This window comes from Aquila chrysaetos, chromosome 9 (assembly GCF_900496995.4).
Source record: "Aquila chrysaetos chrysaetos chromosome 9, bAquChr1.4, whole genome shotgun sequence".
Taxonomy (NCBI): Eukaryota; Metazoa; Chordata; class Aves; order Accipitriformes; family Accipitridae; genus Aquila; species Aquila chrysaetos.
The window spans coordinates 22,696,053-22,710,060 of record NC_044012.1 but is presented as its reverse complement, the minus strand read 5'-3'; the positions used below and the strand labels follow the sequence as shown (position 1 = coordinate 22,710,060).

Sequence of the window (14,008 nt, the reverse complement as noted above, 5' to 3'; positions counted from 1 at the left end):
CCCCCTGCCTTCACCTACCCTGCAAATGCTGCTGGTCCCAGTGCCAAAGGGATGCTGGGGAAAACATCACACCCAGGGGCATCGCCAAGGGCAAGGCTGGTGGGAGAGGGCTGGGATGGCAGCCATGGGGAGCAGGATGCAGACAGCACCCCACTCCTGCAAGCCTGGGGAGGAGGGGCTGTGGGGTCTGTCCCATAGCAGGGAGGCACTGGGGCAGCACCCATGGGGTCCCACGCTGGGAACGGCTGCCCTTGCCAGGACAGCGTCATCTCAGGTGGGATGCCTGGGGTCTGGATCCATCCCTTCAGAGTGGGCGGGGGGGGGGGGGGAGGAAATGACCCCTAGCCCCTCAGCAGCCTGGAGCTCACCTTTCCCAATGCTTCATCTCTCCCCAGCCCCACAGCTCCGGAGACCTGCCTGGGATCAGCCCCTCTGGCCCCCTCCGGCTCCCGCACCCTCAAGAAGAAAATTGGGAATTTTTTTGCCTTCAAGAAACCTAAATCCAGCCGGGGCTCGAGGTGTGAGAAGGAGCCCGAGGGCAGCTCCGCAGCCCCCAGGAGCAGGCGCTCGATGCTCAGTGACATTTTACGAGCCCCCAGCAAGGCGGGAGAGGCGGGCAAGCCATTGAGTAAATCAGAGGAGGGGGGGCTCGCTGCTGAGCCCCGGGCAGAGCCCGAGCACTGCCAGACCCCCGACTCTGCCCGCAGGATCCGGCCCAAGTACTCACGGGAGGGCAAATCCCAGTCACTCATATTGCTGTCAGGGGAGGATGAGGATGCGCTGGGGGTCAGGCATGACAAGGTAAGCACTGTCACCGTCACCGAGCCACTGTCACTGACGCTGCTGTTTGGCTTACCCGGTGGGTGCTGCTCCCACCCAAGGGTGCTGGTGGTGGGGTCAGCCAGGCACCGCAGGGGGATGTGAGGATAGCGGAGCCATGGCTGGGGACGTACCTGCCGGGTTGTGGCCATGCCTTCATCTCCCGGGGGGCACGGCTGGGGTTGTTGATGGGTGCTGTGGGTGCTGTGATGGGTGCTGTGTCCCTGGAAGGGCTATGTCTGTCCTGCAGAAGAGGCAGCTGGAGAAGAGCGAGGGGGAGCTGCCCGCCTCCTTCGAGCAGCGCATGCAGGTCATGCTCCACCGTATCGGTGTCACCAAGGGCCCGGCCACCGAGGGCAAGAAGCAGCAGGTGGGGAGCGACTCCAATTTCAGGATGGATCCTGCACCCAAAGGGCGGGTGGATGTGGTGGTCTGTGGGATGGGGGTCCCCTGGCAGCACCCAGCTCTGTGCCACCACTGCCCCTGGCCTCTGTCCTGTCACCTAACTCTCTGCAAGAGGACCGATATGTGGGCTCCAATGCTCTGCATGGTGTCTGTCTGTCCCTCCTTCCCTGGCATGCACCCACCCCCTGCAGCCACCCCAGAGCCGGGCAGCACCCTGCCTTCTGCCACCCATTGTCCCTGAGGGCGCTGGCACTCTGATCCCAACCCTCACCAGGTTTCTTTCCCCTTGCAGAGCAAAGACAGCGAGATCAAGAAAGCTGGCTCAGATGGTGAGGGGCTGCATCCTCCCTACCCTGACCCCCACCCAACTGGGCACCCACAGGGTGGGCATGGTCAGGCCCCTTCAGGCTCCCAGCTGCGGGTCCCACCATGTCTGCCCCTCGCTGGGTGCTAATGGCATGGGGCAGACCCCAGCTCACTGATGCTGGACGGTGGCTTGTGCTTGCAGGGGACATTGTGGACAACTCTGCGGACTCCCCACCCTCCCTGAAGGCCCGCACGCACTCCGTGTCCACAGGTGGGTCACCGGTGGGTGCCGGCGGGGTTTCACACCAGCCCCCAGGCCAGAGGGCTCGGTCCCCTCTGCAAGCACCAAGTAGCACTACAAGGGGAACAGAGCCAATGAGGACTGGTAGGCACGGGTGCCCGGGCGCCCGGGCAGGGTCCCACCCTAGGGAGGGTGCTCTGCACCCATGGGTGCCCAACCCTCGTGATGGTGGACAGAAACCCAGCACCTTGCCCAGTCCCTGGGGTGGCTGCAGGCTTGTTCCCAGCACCAAGAGCCATCCCCTGGGGCCGTCACTGCTGGGCACCCACAGCTCTGCCCTGCCTTCCCCACAGATGCACCCTTCCGCAGCCCGGCCGCCACAATGGAGCCCAGTGCTGGTCTGGCCGAGCCCCGGCCAGCCTGGAAAGCCCTGGGAAGACAGCTGCCCACCGAGCTGCAGGGCACCAGCTCAGACCAGCCCTGGCACTCCTTCATCCTGCCTGAGCCCAGCGTGCTACCAGAGCCCGGGGCCCGGGAAGGCTGGAGCAGCAGCCTGCCACGGCCAGGGAGGAGTGCGCCGGCGGCACTGCCGCGGAGGGTCAGCCACGGCGGGGAGGTGGGTGCTGGTACACCCCTGCCCACACCACCTGACACCGAAGGTAGGGATGCGCGAGCTGTCAATGTTGTCCCCATCCCACTTGCTGGCCTGTTCCTGGAGCCCTTTGGAAATGGAGGGCAGCAGGGACCCAAGCACCCAGTGCTGGGTGCTGATGGGGGGGCTGCTAGGAGGTCAGGGTGCTGCAGGCTCCCCCCTGACAGCAACTCCCCACTGCTTTTCCAGACAACCGGCTGACGCCACGGCTGGTGGCACCATGGGGGACCAGCCGCCGAGCTGTGTCCGTCCACGAGGAGCAGCTCAGGGAGCCTGAGTGCCCAGCAGAGCTGGGAAGTAAGTGGGGGCTGGAGTGGGACCCCGAACCTCCCCTTGCACCCCATGCTGGAGGAGGCAGGCGTTGGTATGGTGGCATCTCATGTACATGGTGGTGCCGCCTGTCTCAGCTAGTGGGTGGCCGCCCGCAGTGCCGGGGTGCTGGACGATGGCATCGCCACAACAGGAAGATCCGGGGATGGGGGGGGACTTGGCATTGGGATTGGCTCCGGCAGCAGCCAGGCTGCCCAGGCTCGCAGGCAGAAAGGCAGCAAGAGCCAGGCAGCTGCGCCCCACTGTAACGTGGGGCTGGGTTGTGTTTCTCCCAGCGGGCACCGTCCCCTTGCGCCTGCGGCGGTCGCCTGTCCTCAAACGGAGGACGAAGCACGACTCCCTCCCGGAGCCGGAGGGCGAGCCCGGACCGTCCTCGGATGCTGCAGGTGAGACTTGATGCTCCCCTGCCTTGTGTCCCTGCTAAAGCGAGTGTTGGGGTATGGAGGGTCATCCCCCCCCAACTCACACCAGCACCCATGACCTCTCTAGGTGCCACGCCACAGGACTGGCCTCGTGCCGGGCTGGAGAAGCCACAGGCTGGAGCGGGGACCGAAGGCGAGCAGCCACAAGCCCTGGCACAAACTGTTGCAAATGCACAAGACTCAGCAGCCGTAGACCAAAGACGCCCAGTGCCGGGCCGGGGGGAGCCAGCCCTGGGACAGTGAAGCCCCTGCATGCCGCTGCACTGTTCCCAATAAAACCCTGCAAGCAAGAGCGCAGTGCTGGGGTGATTGGCAGCTGGGGTGCGGAGAGCAGAGATGCTCCGTACCGGGCTAGCATGGATGTGGCCACGGGGCTGGCTAACGACGGCATTGCCCCTTTCGCTGCGGGGGCGGCTGGGGCCACCAACATCACGCAGGAGGGCAGGGATGCCCAGGGACCATGCCGGAGCCCTCGGGATCCACCGAGTGGCATTGCCTTCCCCGGATGGCCTCTGCCGTCGCGGGCTGCAGAGAGGGGAGCTGGTGATTTTAGGCAGCAGCTGGGCAGGCAGCGGCGGTGCTGGCAGCCAGCCATTTTTAGCAAGCGTTACCAGGGCCCTTTCACCTCTCCAGCTCCTCACCCCGCAGGGTACCGCTCTCTCCATTCCCCCTGCCCCCCAAGATGCAGGTTTCCATCAGCAGGACCACGACCCATCGCATTTCAGCACACAGCTCTGCAGCCGAGCTCCAGCCGTGCCTGCCTCGCCATCCCCGCAGCTCTCCCGATGGCACCAGCATTACCCCAACACCCAAGCGGCTTTCTCCTGTGCTGATCACCGCTCCGGACCAAACGCGTTCCTTACATGGATGTTTACGACAAAGCAGCAAGATGCTTATTTTTTCTTTTTTTTTTTCCTTTTTTTTTTTTAATACAAGAGCTGTGTATTTAAAAAATATACAATTTTTATTTTTAATTTCTACAGCATAACCCTGCGGGATATTTTTTGTAACAAACAGTGCAGGACCCTACCTAAAACAATCAATAAAATGTCCAAACTCCTGTGCTGCCTTCCGAGTGGGGATCAGGTTGTGGGGCCTCTGCCACCACTGCCGCCCCTGCTAGGGCCGTGGCACTGGGTCACCTCTTGTCCCCACTCGCTGGGCCAGGGCATTTGGAAAGGATAGAGAGGGAGAGGTGGGAGAGGGATGCCGGCTCATGCACAGGCATCCCTGAATGGATGCTTTTTTCCCCTCAGCGCTGAAGGTGCTAGCCTTCAACAGGTCATGTCCCCAGCATCTCTGGAGCCAGGGTCTCTGCGGTCAGGCCAACCCACTCAGCGGTCCCCTTGGGGACAGGGGTCCTGGTGTCCCCCCCATCCCTCCCCCAACTGCTCATCCCAGGCAGCCCTAAATTGTTTTGGCCGAACTGGTGAAGAAATGAAGGACGGGCTGGGCTCAGGAGTCCACCTCCCTATCGGTGAGTATCCAGCACGCCCACTTCAGCATCGCCTTCGAGATCCTGTGAAACCAGACCAGAGGAGCCAGGGTGAGAAGGGACCCGGCTGGGGACACACTGCCCTGTGCCAGGCCAGCCCGGTGACAAGGGGTAAGGCAGAGCTTGGGGACCCGCTGCAGGGAGGAAAGCAGTGATGCCTGCATCCCATGGAGCCAGCTGTGGGGGGAACAAGGGCCGGCCGTACAAGGCCATCGCTGCACTCACCTGACAGATCTTATCCGCTCGCAAAGCTCGGGGCTTGGTGCCTCATATCTGTACTGGGCCAGCTTCTCCTTCACATACTGCAGAAGCAAAGGGGAAGGTGAGGCTGGTCTGCCCCAGCTGTAAAGCCCAGAGCACAGCCCCACCATGCAGCCCGAGACCCCAATACACCTAGGAAAACTCCGGAGTCTCTCCCTCAATTGTTTCCTGCTCTGCCAATCTTATTTTATCTAGACAGCTGGAAGATGCTCCAGCAAGTGTTGGTTCCCACCCAACTCGGGCTCAACCACATTTTCACCCAGTGCCCCAGATCCTCCTTCGGGAGGGTTGGAGCCACCATCTACGTCAATACCTGCTTTCAACTCCCCGTCCCTACCAGTCAGGTGAGGAAAGACCTTGGGGATGGACACCAGCAGTGGGGTGGGACACAGAGAGCCTCCCTGGGGACCACCCCCTAGGGGACCCCACCAGCTGCTTCATCTTTACCGGCTGCAGAGCTCTGCGCTGCTCCGGCCTGGAGCTGGGGCCGCTCGTTGGGGATACTTGCTCTTCCTCCTCCTCTGAGAACTCCTTTCCACGCCGCAGCCCCGTCTCTTCCTTTCTGCTCTTCTTCGCACCCAGTGTGCTCGCGAGCTCCAGCCTCCTGCCTGGGTCTTTCCCCCTGCCCCATGGGGCACCTCGGGAATGCTGCTGCCCACAGACGGCTGGCAGTGCCTGGCCATCTCCTGCCAGCAGCTTCCTCTTGGCACCCACAGCATCTCCTTCCTGGGTCCTGGCATGAGCCGGACCATGCTTCATTGTATCTGGAGGGGAAGCTGTGCCACTGGAGTCTGCCTGCTCCCTGTGAGGTATCCCTTCGGGCAGGGATTGTGAGCGGCTGCTGGGCAAGACAGGAAAAGCCGGAGAAAGAGATGGCAGGGGGGCCTGAGAGCCCCCTGATACCTGTGGGCCTTGAGAGGCGCAGGGGGCATTGCAGGCTGCCTCCGCAGCTGACACTGCCCAGGTGGTGCCGGCCTCCACTGGACTGGTATTGCCATAGGAGTGGAGCAAGGAGGGAGAGGAGGTTTGCACTGGCTCTCCGTGCGGCAACCCCTTGGGAGAGTCCTGGCTACACGGTTCCAGCAAGTCAGGGGTGTTGCTGTCAGCAGCCACGTCTTGCTGGGTCTTCAGTGAAACGTCATGTTGAAAGCTCTTCTCTGGTATGAGAAAATACATGGTCAGCTTGGGCAGGGGGCAGGCAGCTAGCGGTCAGACCTGCCCCAGCACTTCAGGGCAGGAGAGCATCAGAGCTGGGATGATGCAGGCACAGGGCAATGAGAATGCTACAGCACTACTTTCTGGCCAGGGGAAAGAGCAAGCCAGCATCCAGGAGGAGCTACGTGGTCACCCAGTGAGAGGAGAGGGGCTGTCTCCTGCCTGCAAGGCAGGCTGGACGCACTGGGGCATGGGGACTTACCATCTGAAGAGTTCAGGGTCAAAGATATCGGGGGGAGTCCGTTCCAGGGGTTGTCCAGGGATCCCTCCGAGATCCCCGACAAGGCTGTTGACTCACCAGCTGCAATGATCAAGTCGGGGTGTTGATTTTGGCAAAGAAAGCGGCTGCCCGCTCCCAACCCTGCAGCAGCTACAAAGAACTGTGCATGGGGTCTCGGACAGAGACAGCACTTGAGGGGAGCTCTGAGAGCCCTCTCTAACCAAAACTAGGGTGTACTCCAGCCAGACTCCTTTCACGACCTCAGCCAGCCCCTGTAGCAGGCAGCGGAGAGGCAGATGCTGCCCTGAGAGCAGGCAGGAGGGAGGAAGACCTTCCCTACACCCTGCACTGTCTAGGACAGCAGCTCCCTTCAGCTCCTCCTCTTTGTGGAGCTTCTGCAGGTACCTCTGCAGCAAAGCTTGGAGACATAAAGCCCAGTGAGGTGACACAAGCCCATCCTGGCGCCGAACCACAGCCACCTGCGAGCCCACACTCAGGTACAAGACTTGGCTCTGTGATGGCATCAAAGGACAAAATCACTTGTGCTCCCAGCACAATGAACCGAAGCTGCTCAGCTTCAGGAGGCTGCAGGAATGGGACAATTCCCTGTCTGCTCAAGGCAGGGCTGGGAGTCCTGGTCTCCCAAAGACCTGGCTATGCTGGTACCTCCTCCGCTCAATCCAAGGAGAAGATGGGCTGAGCCAACTGCAAAGGAAACTACTAAGAGACTGGGTGGGATACGGAGAACCCACTACTCACAGCTTGCTTGGGATATGACACTCAGGTCACTTGGCACCGTCCTGCCATCACCGCTCTTCCCAGGAGTTGCTTCGCTTGTGTCTGCAACGAAAGGGGCATTGCTGGTTGCACCCCAGCACGCGGCACAGCCGCAGCAAAGGAATTCTTCTCCCCACCCCAGAGAGACCCTTATTTTGCATGCTTGGGCACTGAACTGCCCACCTGTCTACCCTGCAGACAAGGCCACCGCACTGACCTGCCTTGGAAGCATCACAAGCAACTGCCTCCTCCTCAGGAGGGATCACCAGGGTGTTGGCCAGGACCACGAAGACGTCCTCACCCTGCTGAAATGAGACATGTTACGTGGTTTTTGCTGGGCAGTCCCACTCAAGATGCAGGAGCCCACCCATAACTGTCAGCTGAACGCCATCTCTCTCCCCAGGAAACCTCCAGCTCAGCCCACCACCCTTCCCCTTCCTTCTCCCACCCCTTCAGAGCACCACGAACTGTCACAGCCCTGTCTCAGATGGCCACAGCAGCCAGACTGACCTCTTTCTTACGTTCTGCCTCCCACTGGGTGACAGGAACCTCATCCTTCACCATCGCTGGCATGTCTTTGGGCATCTGTAAATCCAAGCATTCCTCAGCATTTTCCTTCAAAACCTCCAGCTGGTTCTGTCCTATGGCATCGATCAGCTGAGAGATGGATGGCTCTGGAGCAAGAATACACAAAAGTCAGTGGAGAAGACACCTTAAATCAGGCAAGCCTCACTTGCAAATACTTTTACTCTGCTGCATGACTGTAATGTGCTCTGAAACCTGTGGAAACACACAAAATTCTGCATTTTCTTTGCTTCTAGAAACTATCTTTCCTTTCTCCACACAGGTCCTGGAGCAGCAGCATGAGCCCAGGCGTGCAATGGCCCACGCTGCTTTAGCTGTCAGCACCATCTTGTCCTGCTTTGGGCTTAGCAATGTCGCCTTGTGCTATCTGGTCAGGTTTGTGCTACCTCTGCCTAACACGGACCAAGCTGAGGAGAGCCAGGAGCCCCACTAGGCAGCCAGAGCATTGTGTGCCCTGCACAATCCTTTACCTGAGCTAGGAGCGTTCTTCAGAGCGAGACTCCTCCTGCAATGACCAAGGAGAAGACAAAGCTAGGTTAGGACTGGGGCACACGCAGGTCAGCAGCCCTTTGCAGCTCTCACTTGCAGATCGAGCACCCTGACTTGGAAGAAGCGGCTTGTGGAAGTAGTGGATTCCACACTGGGTGCTGGATCTGGCCACTGACCTCAGCTCCGTATCCCAGGAATACCCATCAGGAAGCCTCGTTCCTGGAGATGGACTGATGGAGACGCCTGAGGATCTCCAGAGTTGGGGCTCCCAGTATGGAGTGACGAATGAGCTGTACAAGCATTCACCCACCCAGCCACGCTGCCTGCGGCTGGCGGGAACAATTTCTCCATGGGTGTTTCCTTCCAGCTCCACCAGCCCAGAGGAAGAGGCTGGGGATGGAGAGCTCTCTGCATCACCAGGACCTCGTTTGGCATGGTCTACTCGGCTCTGTCACATCCTGGGGCAGGGAGTCCCACAGGTTAACCAGGAGCTGCCATAACCTCTGCCTGCCCTTGCCAGCCTGCTCTAACCTCAGTCAGAGCCTGCATGCTCTCATCATGGTGTCTGGATATGTTCCCCAGTGATGGCCAGCCCCATACTTACAGCCAGAGCTCCTTTATCTTCTGCAGCACAGAGGGCTCCTGGTTCCTGCAGCAAGAGAGAAGCCGGTTACTGATTCCCTCCGAATCCCCATCTTCCTTCACAGCTTGCAATGGAGACAATTCCTCCTTCAAAGAGCAAAAAAGCCCCACCACAACCAGGTCACACCAGGACTCCCAGGGTCAGCGTTGCTCCAGGAAGATGAGGAAGCCCCCCCCAGAGCAGAGTCCCCTTCCTGCCCCATGGGCCATACCCATCAGATGACTCCAACCTCTGCCTCTCCATGGGTAGCACGATGAAACGCTGGGCCGTGAGGTAAAACTCGCAATCCTCCTGCAGGGAAAACGGAGCCCGTAAGGCACCTCTGCAGTCCCACCTCTGCTCCCACCTGCCCCGGGGCCAGCGAACACCCCCCCACACACCCCAGCTCTGCCACCAACTCTCCAACCAAAAGTAAGGGCCCCCTCACGAAGGACAACCCCCTTCAACGGGGGGTTTGTACCCTCCTCCATCAGCCGATGGCTCTTCAAGAGCCACACAGCAGGCTGGGCCAGCCCGAGGCCATGGGGACACTCCTGAACCCCTGCAAGGGGACAGCAGGCAGTTCTGCCACCAGCGGTCCAGGCAGATCTCCTGTAGCTGCACAACCGCAGGAGGTAACAGCCTGGGGGAAATGCACCACATCCCCAGGGTGGGCTCATGCCATCCCCTGCCCCAGTGCCCAGGCCAACTGCTGCAGACCCTCCCAGGAGCTGCAGATGAAGAGGAAAGAAGAAAGACCATCCATCATCTGCCTCCAGCTCCTGGGAGCCACTCAAAGTAGGTAAGCATGCAGGAAGCACAGCAAGGACAAGGAACAAGCTGCTTCCACTCATCAGAGCACTCACCAGCCTGGCCTCCTCCCGGAAACACACCGTGTACTTCTGCAAGACGATAATTCTGCAAATAAGGCTGGAAAGCCTGAGCTGCATGTGGGTGCTAGAAAAAGAGCAGAGCAGGAACATCTTGGAGAGATGAAGAATGGAGCTGGACCACCCAGACACATACCGGGGCTCCCCCAACAGCCACACCAACCACACCAGGGCATGATGGAACACATCTCAGCATGAGCATCAGGGACCAAGGGCTCCTGGTTCCTGCAACTTATTCCTGCTGCTTATCATTGGCTCTGCTACCAGCACCCCGCCAGTCTACGGATGTCTGAATGGGGAAACTGAGGAAAGCACTGAAGGTGCAGCCCAGGCTACCACGGTTAATGCTCTGGCTCCTTTCACAAAGCCCATGGGTTCTTTAGTCCTTTCTAATCACATCTACATGGTATCACAGCTTCTGCCATCGACCCCTGCCCATCCCAGCTAGCTGAAACTGGAGCACCAAGCCCCAGCACTCTGGCTTTCTTCTCTTAGCAGCTCTTTCACGCAGACTTCCCACCCTGTGATTGCTTTAGCTTAACACAACCTGAAACAAGACCAGGCAGGAGCCCCACTAGCAGCTGTGGAGAACCGCTGTCCCAGCCACAGCCAAGTCACGGTGGAACCCACTTTTCCTCTGCCTGCAGAGCTTCGGATGTAATGACCACACGGATGTAGTAGGACCCATCTGAGACCTGTAGGACAGCATCTTGGAGGACCCCAGGTTGGCCTGGAGCAGTTGAGTCACTCAAAACCTATCAAGAGATCAGGGAGGGGGAAAAAAAGACATCTCACTTACAGACTTCCCCATGAACATGGACAGGACACCATGCCTGGCTGAGAGCCTGGACTCTTAGGAGTGAAGGTCACCATTCACCGTGAAGCCAGGTGGTAAGGCTTACCCCAAGACCAAGGGGTTCGGTACGTGCCTGTGCCTCCCGGCTGAACTGAGCAGGCTCCACACCAAGACAGAATAAGGGACATGCAACATTGTGCAAGAGAGCAGTCAAAGGCAAGGTGGGAGAGAAGCCACAACCAAGCATTTTTTTTACCCAAACTAGCAGCAGGAATCCAGGCAAAAGGGGTCTGGGCAGGCTTGAGACATGTGCTCCTCTGCAAAGCAGAGGGAGACAGAGAGCAGCAGTAACCAGCAGGATCACTACAGCCATTCCCTTCTTCTGCATGAAGTTCCTGGTCTAGCAACCCTGAGCCTGTGTTAAGCCATGTCCATGCTGGGTCAAAACAACCCCTCAGGGAAGCAGTAAACTGCTCCTCCAAGTCTCATGCCTGCCTGCTCCGTGGGCTGGGAGCTACGGATCAGTCCTGGCCTGCCCCAATCCCTACAGCCCTGGGATTCATTCCTGGTACACACGATTTGGTCACATATGTCATGTACATCATTCACCTGACTGGTGACGTTGGGACACAATGCATGAAGATGGGACATGAAAAGGCATGTCCTATCATGCATGAACGCCACCTCCATTTGACAAGAGGTATGCATACATCCTTTAATAGGGGCCCACCACGCTAAAAAGACCAGTCATCATCAGCTGGGACCTTCTGACAAGAAGAGCCTGCCAATCCCACTGCATAAAGTCCCTGTACAAGCCAACAAGGCTTGCTGCTGGATTTAAGGATGCCCATGCCACCAGGATCCTGCTCCTGTAGGTATCACAGCTCAGCCACCTAGCAGTCCCCACTGGCTGTGTCCCCTTGCCCTGGGGGGAGAAGCCCAGCATGCAAGTGGCCAGTCCCACCACGTGCTCACTCACTATGGGCAACTCTGGATTCCCAGCGGAGGCAGGGTGGCTTAAACCATGCTGCATGAGAGCACGGGTACCAGCAGCAGGCAGGGCTGCTCATGGAACTGGGTAAAGAAACAAGATAAAGAATAGGGTAGGTTTTGAAGTTATAGTTCTGAAACAGATAGAGAGGAAGACAGGTGTAGGTGGAGCCCAGAGCAAGCTGGAGAAAGGCTCTGCTGCTCAAGATACACTCCCAACCTTCATTCATTGTGGAGGACTCCAGTGGGTGTAGGTTGGAGAGTGGTCACACTGAGGCAAGTCTCCCCATTAATCCCTCGAACCCGAGCAGGGATCCACTAATTCACTGCTGGGTCTTTATTAGCCCAGGCACAAGAGACCTCCTGCTTGGGAGGGAGGACTGGGCCAACAAGTAGGGAACCAGTGATTTCACCACCTCCACATCTTCAGACGGGATGGGGAACAGGACCACAGGACCTTCTCTCTCTCGCTGTCATTTTTTTCTCCCCATCTCATCTCTCCTTCTGTTTAAATCACAATACCCATTTTTCTCCTTCCTGCTTCTGTTACTGAGGAGGCATCTGAGCTGGCTCAAACAACTCCTTCCCCAAAAGACATTAGGAGATGGCTAACAATGCTGTCCATGGTGGGAAGCTGCTACTAGCACCCAAAGGCTGCAAGAGAACAGCAAACCACAGCACTGCAGCTGGGTTTCTCCAGCATCCAGATCATGACCACAACCCATCACAAGGCAGGAACCGCATGCCCTGCCTGTGAGGGTTCCATGTCTGCTTGTGCACTCAGTTGTCTCACTGCATCTTCATCCAAAACCTCCAAGTCTCCAGCTAATGATCAGCAGCACCGACTCCGCTCAGTTGTTTTCCTCCTGCTTCCTTCCTGCTGCCCATCAGGCCTCAAACAGGCAAGAATCCCGACTACAGCTCTCTCCTGCCACGTAGGCTAGATCCAATGTCAAAGACACCACCAATGCTGCAGAAAAAGCTCTCCAGGCACAACGCAGGAGCAAGTTTTGTGCCTCAGAGCCCCATGCCCTGAATCATCACACAAGAAGCTCTCCCAAAAGAGCCAGCATCCAGGGGAGAATGAGCCTGTGGTCCCACCAAGGCTCACCATCAGACAGGATGACCCTTCAGACACCTCAGCAGGTCCCGCTTCTGCCTCATGCTACCCACTGTGAGGACCACCCATCAACTGGTGCGGTACAAGGAAGGACAGGATGCAAAGAGGAGGAGGAGGAAGGCAAGGCAGTCTGCAAGTGCGAGGCTAGGAGAGAATATGATCTTGGAGACTGCAAACTCTTTGGATGAGAGCAGGGCACACCTACCAGAGGTGCAAAAGTCAGCCAAAGCTGCCAGAAATGGGCAAAGCAAAGCTCCTCCACCTCAAAGGAAAAAAGGGACTTTGAGGAGGAAGGGTTGCCCATCCACAGCCACCAAACTGGGGACTCCTAAACACTTCCAGGAATTTGGATTTCAAACACTGTTGGAGGACTTGAGGAAAGTCCCTCTTGGTACCTACCCGCAGGACCTGCCCGGCCAGGAGATTCTCACTGGCATCCAGCTGCTCGTAATTCACCAAGAGGTTGATAATCCAAGGCTGCAGGATGTAGACTTTAGAAGACATATTCCTATTCTCAAACACAAACCTATGGGAGAAGAGACAAAGCACCAAATTCTAAGAGCGGGATGCAGCAAAGCTCATCATCCTGGGAATGGTTTTGCACCCCAAATACAACCACAACCCCAGGAGATGGCTCAAATCCAGCCCAAATCCACCCACTTCTCCGCAAGGACACCCATCCTAAGGCAGTCGTGCCGAGGAAGATGTGCTGCTGGGACACGCAGGTCCTGCAGCATCCCACTCATGTTGGGGGGCGGGGGGACATCAACAAGCTCCGGAGCTGCGTGCAGGCTGGGGCAAGCCTTTTGTAAGTCTCCTATCCAGTTCAGGATATTTTTTCCCCCCTCTTCCTTTATTGTTTATTACCCCCCAATAAAGATTTTCCTGTGGCCAGGACTCAGCCATCGCTCTCTTAAGTGTAAAAGGGGGAAGGGGTCTCTCTTTGCTGGATAAGGGCTGTACAGAGGGGCTGGGCCAGGCAGGGGTTTGGGAGAGGCAGGGGTTTGGGAGAGGCAGGGGTGGGGACAGGCAGGGGCTGGGGACAGGAAGCGTTGGGGACAGGCAAGGGTTGGGGACAGGCAGGGTTGGGACAGGCAAGGGTTGGGGACAGGCAAGGGTTGGGGACAGGCAGGGTTGGGACAGGCAAGGGTTGGGACAGGCAAGGGTCGGGGACAGGCAAGGGTCGGGGACAGGCAGGGCTGCCGTTACCGAACCGCCCCCCGGCCCCCGCCTCACCCGGGCCCCAGCACCTGCCGCGGCCCCGCCGCCGCCCCCGGCTGCTCCCGCCGGCCCCGCTGCTCCCCCGCGCCCGCCCCGCCGGGACAGGCGGCCGCCGCCGCCGCCGCCGCCGCCGCCATGGTCCCGCGCAGCGC

At 58.8% G+C, this 14,008-nt stretch overlaps 2 protein-coding genes across 4 annotated transcripts in view; one reads left to right on the top strand and one right to left on the bottom strand.

Annotated features, from left to right (window-relative positions):
- Positions 1-4,235, top strand: part of CARMIL2 (capping protein regulator and myosin 1 linker 2) — a 24,624-nt gene extending 20,389 nt beyond the window's left edge. Inside the window, exons 33-40 of the mRNA XM_030024965.2 lie at positions 396-801; positions 1,070-1,189; positions 1,517-1,553; positions 1,733-1,801; positions 2,125-2,430; positions 2,613-2,720; positions 3,029-3,139; positions 3,243-4,235. Coding sequence (XP_029880825.2) covers positions 396-801; positions 1,070-1,189; positions 1,517-1,553; positions 1,733-1,801; positions 2,125-2,430; positions 2,613-2,720; positions 3,029-3,139; positions 3,243-3,418 — 1,333 coding nt within the window. The 3' untranslated portion in view covers positions 3,419-4,235. The remainder of the gene's footprint in view (positions 1-395; positions 802-1,069; positions 1,190-1,516; positions 1,554-1,732; positions 1,802-2,124; positions 2,431-2,612; positions 2,721-3,028; positions 3,140-3,242) is intronic.
- LOC115345714 (adrenocortical dysplasia protein-like) lies at positions 4,150-14,008 on the bottom strand. Of its 3 annotated transcripts, none has more exons than XM_030025007.2 (14): positions 13,872-14,008; positions 13,035-13,161; positions 10,360-10,484; positions 9,706-9,796; positions 9,072-9,151; positions 8,822-8,866; positions 8,199-8,233; positions 7,654-7,817; positions 7,361-7,445; positions 7,126-7,206; positions 6,349-6,447; positions 5,379-6,088; positions 4,896-4,972; positions 4,150-4,694 (listed from the first exon to the last, which is right to left on the bottom strand). In XM_030025007.2, the coding sequence occupies exons 1-14, from the start codon at positions 13,991-13,993 to the stop codon at positions 4,631-4,633; spliced, it is 1,905 nt and encodes a 634-aa protein (XP_029880867.1). In that variant the 5' UTR covers positions 13,994-14,008; the 3' UTR covers positions 4,150-4,630. The 3 variants fall into 3 exon arrangements, with proteins under 3 accessions (XP_029880867.1, XP_029880866.1, XP_029880868.1); XM_030025006.2 differs by having other exon boundaries at positions 4,151-4,694; positions 7,361-7,448; XM_030025008.2 differs by lacking the exons at positions 13,035-13,161; positions 13,872-14,008 and having other exon boundaries at positions 4,155-4,694; positions 7,361-7,448; positions 10,277-10,470.

What these genes read in the sequence shown, in the direction of transcription:
- LOC115345714 (XM_030025006.2), bottom strand. Translation starts at nt 13,993, where the DNA reads ATGGCGGCGGCGGCGGCGGCGGCGGCGGCCGCCTGTCCCGGCGGGGCG. An exon ending in TGTCATATCCCAAGCAAGCT is followed by an intron (nt 6,448 to 7,125) that starts GTGAGTAGTGGG and finishes TGATCATTGCAG; the next exon opens with CTGGTGAGTCAACAGCCTTG. An exon ending in AGCGCAGAGCTCTGCAGCCG is followed by an intron (nt 4,973 to 5,378) that starts GTAAAGATGAAG and finishes TTGCTTCTGCAG; the next exon opens with TATGTGAAGGAGAAGCTGGC.